The 12,918-nt window shown below is 42.3% G+C and overlaps 1 protein-coding gene across 12 annotated transcripts in view; it reads left to right on the top strand.

Annotated features, from left to right (window-relative positions):
• NEO1 (neogenin 1) overlaps window positions 1-12,918 on the top strand; it is a 243,252-nt gene that overhangs the window by 197,750 nt on the left and 32,584 nt on the right. For all 12 annotated transcript variants that reach the window (XM_063926482.1, XM_063926474.1, XM_063926473.1 and 9 more), the window contains exon 15: window positions 1,250-1,447. In XM_063926482.1, coding sequence (XP_063782552.1) covers window positions 1,250-1,447 — 198 coding nt within the window. The remainder of the gene's footprint in view (window positions 1-1,249; window positions 1,448-12,918) is intronic.

The following is a 12,918-nucleotide window of genomic DNA, read 5'->3' as shown; positions in this document are numbered from 1 at the left end:
TACACATACCAGCATGCCTTGCTACAGTTTTGCTATTTGGCCATGCTAAAACCGTTGCAGGGCATGCTGGGATGTGTATTTCAACAACAGCTGGAGGGCCGAAGGTACCCCATCCCTGTTTTAAAAGATCCACAGTTGGTACTTATTATTCCACTTGTGATTCTGAGTAGACCTGGAAATGGACTGGAGTGGGGAAACACTCAGCAAAGGATTTCCTGCAACGTAAATATTTTTTGGTGTGGTGATTGACTTTTAACATGTTCTCATGGGGGGTAATTCAGAATTGATCGTAGATGTGCTAAATTGAGCACATCTATGATCACTTTCACAGACATGCGGGGGGACGCCCAGCACAGGGCTAGTACGCCCAGCATGTCTGGCTCTGGTCCCCCCTTCCCCCGCACAGGTACAAAAGCATTGCACAGCGGCAATGCTTTTGTACCTGGCAAGTAGCTCCCTGGCAGCCCCCGCATGAGGCGTGCCCGGACCGCGCCCCTAAAACAGCGGCCCAACGGCCCGCCCCCTCTCACCCAGCGAAAGCCTCTGCCTGTCAGTCAGGCAGAGGCGATCGCTGGGCTGAGATGCCGATCGCATCTCTGGCATGCGCCGGCGCACTGCGGTGCCTGCACAGTTCAGACCTGATCGCACGCTGAGCGAAAACGCACAGCAGCGATCAGGTCTGAATTAGCCACATTGTGCAAAGTTATTTTTTCTATTGACTATAGCCTACAGCAGGGGTAGCTAACCCTGATCCTCCAGAGCTACCAACAGTGCACGTTTTCCAGGTCTCCTCTTTTAAAACGTGACAGTTAGTAATAACTGCACATGTGCACCTGCTACGTGAGCTGGAAAAGGTGAACTGTTGGTAGCTCTCGAGGACCAGGGTTGGCTACCACTGGCCTACAGTATATTGGAACTGATAGTGTTCTTAGCAGTGTCCAACAGTGTGGTCACATGCCATACTGTGACTGCTGTTACCCTGACATGTCCGCACAGAAACGAGCAAACAAATGTAAACTGGGAAGAGCTCACTCCATGGTTCTGTGTATCTGTTTCCTGATAATGTGTTTACCCCTCTCAACTTAATCCATTTCTTGAATTCACTGTTAACAGTCTTGCTTTATTCCTATTTGTACTTTTCATGGTCCATTTTGATTCTGTTATGCTTATGTCTGGTATTTATTAATGTGTCTCTTCTTGATTTATGTTTCTATTAACATATAGTCGTTTTATTCTCTCTCTTCCATAGAGTCCCGTGTCCCAGACATGCCAAGTTCTCTACATGTGCGTCCACTAGTTACAAGTATTGTGGTGAGCTGGACACCCCCTGAAAATCAGCACCAAGTGGTCGTCCGCGGATATGCAATTGGCTATGGTCTTGGGAGCCCTCATGCACAGACGGTCCGTGTGGACCATAAGCAGCGTTACTATACCATAGAAAACTTGGGTAAAGAGAGTCAGATTAAGACATTCATTTCATCCCTGTTTGTGTCTTCCATGCAATAGATTAGACAGCATATATTTCAGTTTGTCTGGAATGACCCTAATGTCAGTAATGCACTTACAGTGTTATTTACTGAGCTCAGCCTTTGATGCATTCATTGTGTCACAACAGTGCCATCATGTGGACATATATATAAGTATTGTACTCTGCAATTTGCTAAAAACATTTCCTGTACACATTATACACATCTATTTTTTGGATGGTATATGCATGAAGGAACCATTACATTAAATGGTCACTTATTGTACTCTAGGCATGCATTTTTACTATTATGTGTGGAAATACAGTATTTATTTCTTTTTAAAGCCCCTTGCTCATTTTTTATTTTTCTGCCTTAGCCATAATTGTGTGATTTTATATATATATATATATATATATATATATATATATATATATATATATATATATATATAATGTTCTTAAAGGAGTGAAGTAAATTAGATGTGAACTTGCAACAGTGTACTTGCATACATTGCAGCAATGCATGCACTCAAGAAATTCAATTAGGGTGATTTGCGGGATTCTCTACAATGTTGAATGATTGGTCTACAAAAAGCATCCTTGAAAAAATGGAAAATCATCCAGGACCCCCCAAAAAGTGACAGACGTTAAAGCAGGACAGCATAGAAAAGTTCAGTATGATTTCCCGGCGGCCGGGATGCTGGCCGTCAGTATACAGACAACGGCATTCCGGCCGCCAGTATGCCGGCAGCGGGGCAAGCACAAAGAGTCTCCTTGCGTGCTCTCTGCACTCGCCATGCTGCGCTAGCTACAGGTGCTAGTGTAAGTGTGAATAGACCCTGAGCTCCGGGATTCTGGATGTCGGCATTGCCAGCTGTGAGGATTCCGGCATCTGTATCCTGTCCGCTAGGATCCAGACAGCCGGCAAATTAACGGCATCCCGTATAGAAGGCTGTTATTAGCCATTAGTACTGTATTGGAGGTTTTTTTAAAAGGTGTCAACTGCTTCTTTTTACTGTTTGTTTGTTTTTTGTTTTGGTGGACAAATGATAGCCAGCAAGTTTTGTTTTTTTCAGCAAGTGAAAGTATTTACAGTAGTTTGGGGTACAACATGGTATATGTGAAGTGGATTATCAGTATTGTTATAGACGCTTGAAAACTGTTGGAAAAACACTTGTGACTCCTGTACCTGTCCCACATCATTTAACTCATTTTTGAGCTTTTTAGAGAGAATCACCTGAAAGATGACAATTCTTTATTGGCCAAATGAAACTACTTAAGTCCCTCCAAGTGCATTATTATTCATTGGGAGCGTTGCAACAATGGGTCTGCACTATGTCTTGTCATTTTTACCTTACAGTAAAGGTTTTCCTTACCTCCTCACCAAAATATTGTTTGAAACATGCATTGTGGGTTTAGAATTGCGATGAGAATGATTTACAGGACAAGACTCGCTCCTAATTGAATTGACCCCATAGTGTAGTAGGTATTATTAATGTAAGAGATAAAGAAAATAGTTCTGCTTACAATAAATAATATCTCAAAGGCTTATCTGAAATCAATGGCAACTAGTGACTCCTCCACATATCCTGCAGGTGTAATAATCCGTTTCCACCGTTAGAACTCAGCAATAAATGCACTGAAAGATGGCCCATAATCTGTGATCGCGGGGCTCCCATAAGTGCAGCATATGCACGCACTTACGAGTGAGCATCAGTAACGTAGGCTAAAATACAATCGAACCAGTCATGGCTGGGACAAGAGACCCCAGAATCAGATCCCAATGCTCTCCTGTCCAGACGCTGTCTGGTCTTCTCAGCGGTGCTACGGGGGTCCGAGAGCGATTCCAGTCCGATGTACAGCCAGGTCCTCACCTGAGCAACCCCAGTGTGCCAGCCAAGTTCTCACCAGTTTCAGTGTGACGACCTGCCAAACTCCCATTGGATTCAGTCACTCTTCACTGTATAACTGTGTCCTGCATAACCTTAACTGTTCTACCAGCATATGTGAAGGCATTATATATTATCTCCTAATCTTGTACATTCGCCTGTGACTCCACTTTCAAACCCTGACACCAAGCAGGGAGCACAAACAAGCTAAACCAGGACAGACTCTTTAATGTAGTATTGTACATCAGAATAGTATTAGAAATGAATATTATACTAGACTTGTAAGATTACACTAGACTTGTAAGTATCAGCTACCTAAAGAGAAAGTAACAGTTGATGGAAGTGTTGCATTATACTACAGAAAGACGCTGTAAACTGAGCTAGAAAAAAAAAACCAGTGGTATAAAGTCTGGGAATTTGAGAGAGACTTTAGGGAACTTAAACAAAAACCCAGGTGGTTTGTAGTCCTAAGTCACTGATAAATGTAGACTTTCACAGTGTAAACAGCAGGTGGTCAACAGTGATTATGTCGACATAGTTACAATCACAGCATCATTAATGATGACACCTCCAAAATATCATCATTTTCATAACATTGACATTTCCATTAGGGCGAATTGAATAGCGGCAAAAGGAGGTCTCGAAGCTATTCAATTCAATGCTCTGTTATGTTGGAGAATGCTGGTTAACGCATTTTAAACATTGTGTTTAGTCATGAGAACCAGCGTTCTCCGACTTAAGTGCCTGGCGCGATGCTGTTTTCGATAAGGGCAGAAAGACAGCTTTGCTACAGTAGTTTTGTCGGCTTTCTGCTTGTACTTCAGGAGGGGTGCAAGAAGAAATCCTTTAGTCGGGCATCACATCGCGCTGAATTGAATTGCTCCGGGACCTCCTTTGAAGCGCTATTCAGTTTAATCGAGCCCAATGACTACATTACATCAGTCTCGTCTGATAAATGTTGACATTACAAACCTATTACTATAATGAATGTCAAAAAAATATATTCCACACCTGTCCATGTATGGATGTAGACTTAACATGACGTGGGCTTTTTACATATTCAGAACTACTGCATGAATAAAATGTTGTCGGTTCTAAGCACAGATAGCTGCTGGGTACAAGATGATTGGCTACTTCCCAGACCTGGCTTTGATGACCCTCGCACCACAAAGAGTTGCAACCCCTTTGCAAGCACCTGTTTAACTATTAAGTGAAAATTTAATGAAATTACATTTTTCATCAAAATATGCTGAGTTCAATGTTCTTTTTAAATACCAGTTTGGAGTCACAGAGAGCAAGTCCATCTAACGGAGATAATTCCATTAGATGAAGTTGCTTTCTGTGACTCCAGACTGGTATAGGACCTGGGTGTTGATACAAAAACGAAGTTTGACTACATTAATATATTCTAAATCTACTTGAGGCAAGTTAGACCTTTTGGGACTTATATATGTTTTCTTCCATGACCTATCAACAAATATGGATTATTTTCTCACGCACACACTGCTCCTGGATATCTGCAAGCAAACCAGTTACCCGTTGCACTGCTTTTATCCAATGCTGTTTATAGCATTACAAATCTTGACTTCTCTTTATCCTTTTGCATTACCTTAGTTAATCGCTACCGATGATGACTATGAAAAATTTCACTCTTTATCTTATCTATTTTACTTTGACAGTGTTACTGTTTAGACCTAAATATACTCTTGACTAAATCTGTCCTTGCCCATGGAATATTGGGGGTTAATCCTGTTCACCGCAATGAGGAGCTATGTCACACTTACAGTACTGCCGACTCACAGATTTTTGTTTGCAGCTGCTGCCGCCATTTACACGCCATGGCCACGGCACTTCGCACACTTCACGAGGAATAGGATTGACCCTTTATTGTGCAGAAATATTCTGATTTGGTGTCAGGCCTATTCAATCAGCAAAAATAGAATTTTAACAGGTTTTAACAACTATCCCTTCCTCCAAACGACCAGTGACTTTAACCTATACCTGAACCCCTTGCTGAATAAATCCTCTACTCAAAGGCCTGCTGTTTCCTTTATGCTCCTATTTTATGAAACACTCTGAGCTGACGCTTTGGCCTCATTGATGTGTGCAGCCTCTTTAATCATTCTGCAAAGGACTGCACTTTCTGTTCTCATTCCCTAGACATCAAGACAAATTGATTACTTTTTTGTTAAAGGTCCATGTGTTTCTCCTCTATGCTTTTCAAAATGACACCAAACATTGCATATACTGGCAGCAGCCAGGTCCATCATTGCCACCCCCTGTAAACACATAGACCCTCCATCTTTGTCAGCAGTTTAAATATGTTGAATGCAAGGGGGAAAAAAGTCTCATAGCATCTCCTCAACAGGTCAGATCCCTTTAATTGTAGCATTTCAGGACAGGGTAAAAATCCCCCTAATATCCTTAATCAAAAAATTAGAATGACTTAATGAATTTAAGTAACACTTTCCACATAAACGGATGTCCTGAAATAACCCCCCCCCCCCCCTTTCACCTCCTTAATCTTCCTTTTACTTTCCTCTGACCCTTCTTATGCACAAATCTATAGTGTATGTTGATGATGACTACAAGTCAAATCTAATGTATTCACTATTCCATGCATTTACACGGACATTTCTTTAATTCTATAGACCATGAAGTACCTCTGTTATTGTTTTGCACTATTTAACTTTATTTAAAATAAAAGGTAAAAAAATAAGAAGCCAAATACATGGTCTGGTACAGATATGTCACCATACATCTTTCCTGCAGGTGCGCCAAACAGCCGCTCTTGGCACACCAGGTCGCATGAGAATCTTCTCATGGTTTTTTTCCCCTGTAAATGTGTCTTAGACGCAGTGCAGTGCAACTAGGACCCATGAGGAGACTGTGCTGATAAATTTGATATGACACTTGTATATCTGTGTGTGACTTGGGGGGGGGGGGGGGGGGGGGGGAATGTAATAGGGTGTGACAATAAGGATGTGAGAGATTTTGTGAGCGTTCTTGTGTTTTTTTTTTAAAGTGGCAATCTTTTACATGGCAAAACCAGGTTGATTTGGTATGTACAGTAACTGGCGAGAAAAAAAAAAAAAAACAGGAGAACTCTCTCAAAATCTCTCACTTCCTTATTCTCACAACCTATTACCCCCCCTTAGTCCCTGAACCTGTGTATGAAGTGCTACAATGTAGCAGCTGCAGCTTTTTCCCCAATACAGGTTCTGTTGTGCTCAATATACAGACTTAGTCACGCACAATATACCGGTATTGTATATATCAAAATAATCAGCACAGTCCCCTTGTGCGTCCTAGTCGCATTGTGTTGCAGCTAAGATGCAATTTCAACAAAAAAAGACGCCCAACGTTAAGAGTTGCACAGGACCGGGCGGTTCACTCACGCCAGGCATCTTGTGCTGCATGGCGTGTTGAGCCTGGATGTATGAGGACACATCTGTAGGTGGTATAATAAAGGTGGCTGTTGTAAAATTGTCTCTTCCAGACACCTTCAAGTTCCTCTCATCTAGCAATAAAAGAGAAAATCACACCTGCAATGTTTTGATCTCTGTTTTAACAAGGAGATCTCCCTGCTGGCGATCAGGCTTCACACAAACCGGTGACCAAGGCTACTTCATAAAAATAGGGGTGACCCTGAAAATAACAGTTGCTGCATGAAGATCAAGTTCTGACAAAAATCAGCACCCAAGAAAACTGACACAAAACTAATTTAGATATTACTATTTCAGAACCTCACTGCAGAGATCATTTAGACCTAATATTCACTGGATAGAGCATATATAGTTTCTGCAAATTAATCTCCCAAGCAAGAGGCTTCTTTTTGGGCATCACGGTGTAATGGTTAGCATTACTGCCTCACAGCACTGAAGTCATGGGTTCAGTTCCCACCATGGCTGTGTGTGGAGTTTGTATATTCTCCCCGTGCTTGTGTGGGTTTCCTCCGGGCACTCCGGTTTCCTCCCACAGTCCAAAAATATACTGGTAGTTCCCAACAAAATTAACCCTAGCATGAATGTTACAGAACGTAAACTCACTGGGGCAGGGACTGATGTGAACGGCCAAATATTCTCTGTAAAAGCGCTGTGGAATATCTGTATGGTATATAAATAACTGGTAACAAATAGGTTTCTTCTATCACTTATTTGAGGTCCAGCTGGACGGTTCCGGTATGAATGGTCGACCATGTTATGGTTGACAGTCATTAGGTCGACCACTATTGGTCGACATTGACATGGTCGACATGGACACATGGTCGACACATGAAAGGTCGACATATGAAAAGGTCGACATGAGTTTTTAACTTTTTTTGGTGTCGTTTTTTGCGTAAAGTGACTGGGAACCCAAATTAGTGCACCGCGTCCCCTCGCATGGCTCTCTTCGCTCGCCATGCTTCGGGCATGGTGCCTTCGCTCCGCTACCGCTTCGCTCGGCACACTTTACCGTTCCAATCGTAGTCCATGTGGATCGTAAAGTATGGAAGAGTTCCCCAAAAGAAAAAAAAGTTAAAAAACTCATGTCGACCTTTTCATATGTCGACCTTTCACGTGTCGACCACGTGTCCATGTCGACCATGTCAATGTCGACCAATAGTGGTCGACCTAATGAATGTCGACCATAACATGGTCGACCATGTGAACGGATACCCAGCTGGACAGTGGCTACTTAAACTAGAAGAATCCTTTGTGTCCTACATTGTATGTCTATGTATAGTGCTGTGACCATCACTAAATATTCTGCTGCATCAACTACTAATACAACTTCTCTAACATTGGTCTCCAGTGCTTAAAGATTTTCTAGTGATGGCTGTCACCATAGAGGAGACTAATCATGTATTCTTTTTTGTAATCATCCAAAGTGCCGGCCCTGATAGCTTTCCTATACTTTACAAGAAACAGTTTAGATTCTTATTACTCCCTCATCTATTCTCTCTGCTTAATTGCCTACTTCAGAATAATGTTATGTGTATCTCTGGCTATGCTGAGAGTAATATTACTGTAATTTCTAAGCAAAGGTGCAACAGTTTGCTGCAATTACAGAGCCATCTCCTTAATATAGATCTAAAAATGTTTGCAAGGGCCTTGGCATTAAGAATAAATGAGGTCTTTGATTCTCGTATATATTCTGAGCAATCAGATTTCCCACATTCCCAATTTACAACAGATATTATCTGCAGAATCCTTCATATTATTCAACTGGCTCATGAAGACAAGGATTTCATGGTGATTCCTTCTCTTTATGCAGAGAAAGTTCTTGATTGGAGCTATGGCTCAGCATAAATGTGTCTCTTCTATATTACATTGACTTTTGTCTTCATCACCACTGGTACTTACCATCAACCACGTTTGTAATTTGGCCAAGTAAACTAAGCTGTATCCTCCCCTCCTCTTCGCATTCAACATGTACAATAAAATAGCAATACATGTAGCTTGTCATTATTGCATCCCCGGTACTAAGTACGCACCTGTAAATGTATCCTTCCTACCACTTAGTACACATCTGTAAATGTATCCTCCCTAGTGCTCAGTACACACCTGTAAATGTATCCTCCCTAGTACTCTGTACACACCTGTATATGTATCCTCCCTAGTACTCCATACACACTTGTAAATGTATCCACCTAGTGCTCGGTACACACCTGTAAATGTATCCTCCCTAGTACTCTGTACACACCTGTATATGTATCCTCCCTAGTACTCAGTACACACTTGTAAATGTATCCACCTAGTGCTCGGTACACACCTGTAAATGTATCCTCCCTAGTACTCTGTACACACCTGTATATGTATCCTCCCTAGTACTCCATACACACTTGTAAATGTATCCACCTAGTGCTCGGTACACACCTGTAAATGTATCCTCCCTAGTACTCTGTACACACCTGTATATGTATCCTCCCTAGTACTCCATACACACTTGTAAATGTATCCACCTAGTGCTCGGTACACACCTGTAAATGTATCCTCCCTAGTACTCTGTACACACCTGTATATGTATCCTCCCTAGTACTCAGTACACACTTGTAAATGTATCCACCTAGTGCTCGGTACACACCTGTAAATGTATCCTCCCTAGTACTCTGTACACACCTGTATATGTATCCTCCCTAGTACTCAGTACACACTTGTAAATGTATCCACCTAGTGCTCAGTACACACCTGTAAATGTATCCTCCCTAGTGCTCAGTACACACCTGTAAATGTATCCTCCCTAGTACTCAGTACACACTTGTAAATGTATCCACCTAGTGCTCGGTACACACCTGTAAATGTATCCTCCCTAGTACTTGGTACACACCTGTAAATGTAACCTCCTTAGTACACACCAGTAAATGTATCCTCCTCGGTACACACCTGTAAATGTATCCTCCCTAGTGATCGGTACACATAAGTAAATGTATCCTCCTTAGTACTCAGTACACACCTATAAATGTATCCTCCCTAGTGCAAACTTGTAAATGTATCCTCCCTAGTGCACACCTGTAAATGTATCCTCCCTGGTGCACACCTGTAAATGTATCCTCCCTAGTGCAAACTTGTAAATGTATTCTCCCTAGTGCACACCTGTAAATGTATCCTCCCTGGTGCACACCTGTAAATGTATCCTCCCTAGTGCAAACTTGTAAATGTATCCTCCCTAGTGCACACCTGTAAATGTATCCTCCCTGGTGCACACCTGTAAATGTATCCTCCCTGGTGCACACCTGTAAATGTATCCTCCCTGGTGCACACCTGTAAATGTATCCTCCCTGGTGCACACCTGTAAATGTATCCTCCCTAGTGCACACCTGTAAATGTATCCTCCCTGGTGCACACCTGTAAATGTATCCTCCCTGGTGCACACCTGTAAATGTATCCTCCCTAGTGCACACCTGTAAAAATGTATCCTCCCTAGTGCACACCTGTAAATGTATCCTCCCTGGTGCACACCTGTAAATGTATCCTCCCTAGTGCACACCTGTAAATGTATCCTCCCTGGTGCACACCTGTAAATGTATCCTCCCTGGTGCACACCTGTAAATGTATCCTCCCTGGTGCACACCTGTAAATGTATCCTCCCTGGTGCACACCTGTAAATGTATCCTCCCTGGTACTAAGGGCCTTATTCAGCTTCAGTCGCAATAATTGCAAAATCGCAAACAGATGATTATCGGATGACTGCGCATGCACTGCGAACGCATTGTGCGTGTGATACCCACAATCTGCAAATCATATGCGATCACATCTTGCCGGGATGCGTTCGCAGTTTGATTGACAGGCAGTGGATGTACACATGACGTTTGTGGGGAGTGATTGGGGAAATGCAGGCGTGTCATGGTTGTTTTGGGGGAATGTACTTGACATCTGATGCGATTCCTGCGATTGAAAACATGTCGCCCAGTGCAACTACATTCTCATTATTCTGAACAGCCCGGGGTCATCCGCTTCTGTTGATGTTGCTCGATTTCTGCATATGCATTGCCGTTTTTGTGATGGCATGCAATTTTGCGATTGCGGTGGACGTCTTACGATTTGCGGCGGACGTTTTACTTTCTGGGCGGCTCTTCACATGCGATTTTTAGCAAAAGCAGGATTGAGAAAATTGCTTTTTCTGTCTCGGTAGCGATCCACGCTGAATAAGGTCCCAAGTACGCACCTGTAAATGTATACTCCTCTGTACTAAGTAAGCACCTGTAAATGTATACTCCCCTGTACTAAGTACGCACCTGTAAATGTATACTCCTCTGTACCATGTACGCACCTGTAAATGTATACTCCTCTGTACTAAGGCCCTCATTCCGAGTTGTTCGCTCGCAAGCTGCTTTTAGCAGCTTTACACACGCTAAGCCGCCGCCTACTGGGAGTGAATCTTAGCTTCTTAAAATTGCGAACGAAAGATTCGCAATATAGCGAAAAGACATCTCTGTGCAGTTTCTGAGTAGCTCGAGACTTACTCGGCATCTGCGATCAGTTCAGTGCTTGTCGTACCTGGTTTGACGTCATAAACACACCCAGCGTTCGCCCAGACACTCCTCCGTTTCTCCAGCCACTCCCGCGTTTTTTCGCACACACCCATAAAACGGCCAGTTTCCCACTTCCTGTCAATCACATTACGATCACCAGAACGAAGAAAAAACCGTGAGTAAAAAACCTAACTGCATAGCAAATTTACTTGGCGCAGTCGCACTGCGGACATTGCGCATACGCACTAAGCGGAAAATCGCTGCGATGCGAAAAAATTTACCGAGCGAACAACTCGGAATGACCCCCTAAGTACGCACCTGTAAATGTATCCCTTCCTAATCCTATTGAAACTTTGACTTTCAATGGGAGAAAGGTAGTTTGGTAGATTTGATCTCGCACATAAACCCTACAAAGAAAAATGTGTCAAACATGAACTAAAATCCTGGAATACTTTTCCAACAGTTTTCATAAGGAAGTATTGAGGCTTCCAAAATGTATATATTACTATATGTATGTTATGGCCGTCATTGCTTACCAATACCATGACATGAATCAGATATGCTTAACATCCAGAAATATATGGTGAATCTTGAGGCCCCAGAAAATGTATTGTTTCCTCCACGTCCTTATTTGTTCTAACAAGAAGAGTAGCTATGCCCCTCAATGCTCTGGGAGTGCTCACAAGCAGCTTAGAGTCACAGATGGCACAAACTCTAACTAGAATCACTTTGTAATGCCCAATTTCTGTGTGACGAGATCAGACTCCTCCCAAATCAGACATATTTCTGCTTGGAAACATAATTTCACAGCATATTCACTGGCGTTTTGAGACCTTACAGGGCAGAGGATAACTGATTCAGAATACTTCTGGTTTGCACCTTCCACACTTTGTTGAAGGTATTATGCTGCGTGATTGGAACACACTTTGTTGAAGGTATTATGCTGGGTGATTGGAACACACTTTGTTGAAGGTATTATGCTGGGTGATTGGAACACACTTTGTTGAAGGTATTATGCTGGGTGATTGGAACACACTTTGTGTATTTAAATCTCTGCAAAATTATTTAATCAAAAGAAAAGTATCTGTGACACACGCACATACAGCAAAGATTGAACTAAGGTCTTTGTATGCTAACATGAGAAATCCGATGGAATAAAGAACTCCTAATGAATCATATTTCCAATATACAGAATCCTTCTGTTTGTGTAATGAATAGAGAGTTGTTCTACAATGTTTATGGATTGATATCCACATAATCACATAAATTATATTTGCCATGATTCTATTGAGGTCATGTGGATGTAGTCACCGTAATGCACATGTGTTTGGTTTTTTGAAAAAAGGAAAAATGTGTGATGTGATGAAAGATGTTACTGTTACTTCTGTAATAATACATATGCATTCCCGGGGATGTAGTCAGAAAGTTGACTTCTCACAATGTCAACCGTTAGGATGTTGGCATGTACAGAATGTTGACATGTGAAACGCCGACATTCTGCACGGACCGGCAGCGGGAGGGTTTAGGGTTAGTTTATGAGAGGGGAGGTTAGGGGTAGGTTCTAATGGGATGGGGGGGTTTAGGAATGTCCACAAAATATACCCCACCTG

The sequence above is a fragment of the Pseudophryne corroboree genome, chromosome 6, assembly GCF_028390025.1.
Source record: "Pseudophryne corroboree isolate aPseCor3 chromosome 6, aPseCor3.hap2, whole genome shotgun sequence".
NCBI lineage: Eukaryota > Metazoa > Chordata > Amphibia > Anura > Myobatrachidae > Pseudophryne > Pseudophryne corroboree.
The sequence above is the reverse complement of the archived record's forward strand: the minus strand, read 5'-3'. Positions and strand labels throughout refer to the sequence as shown.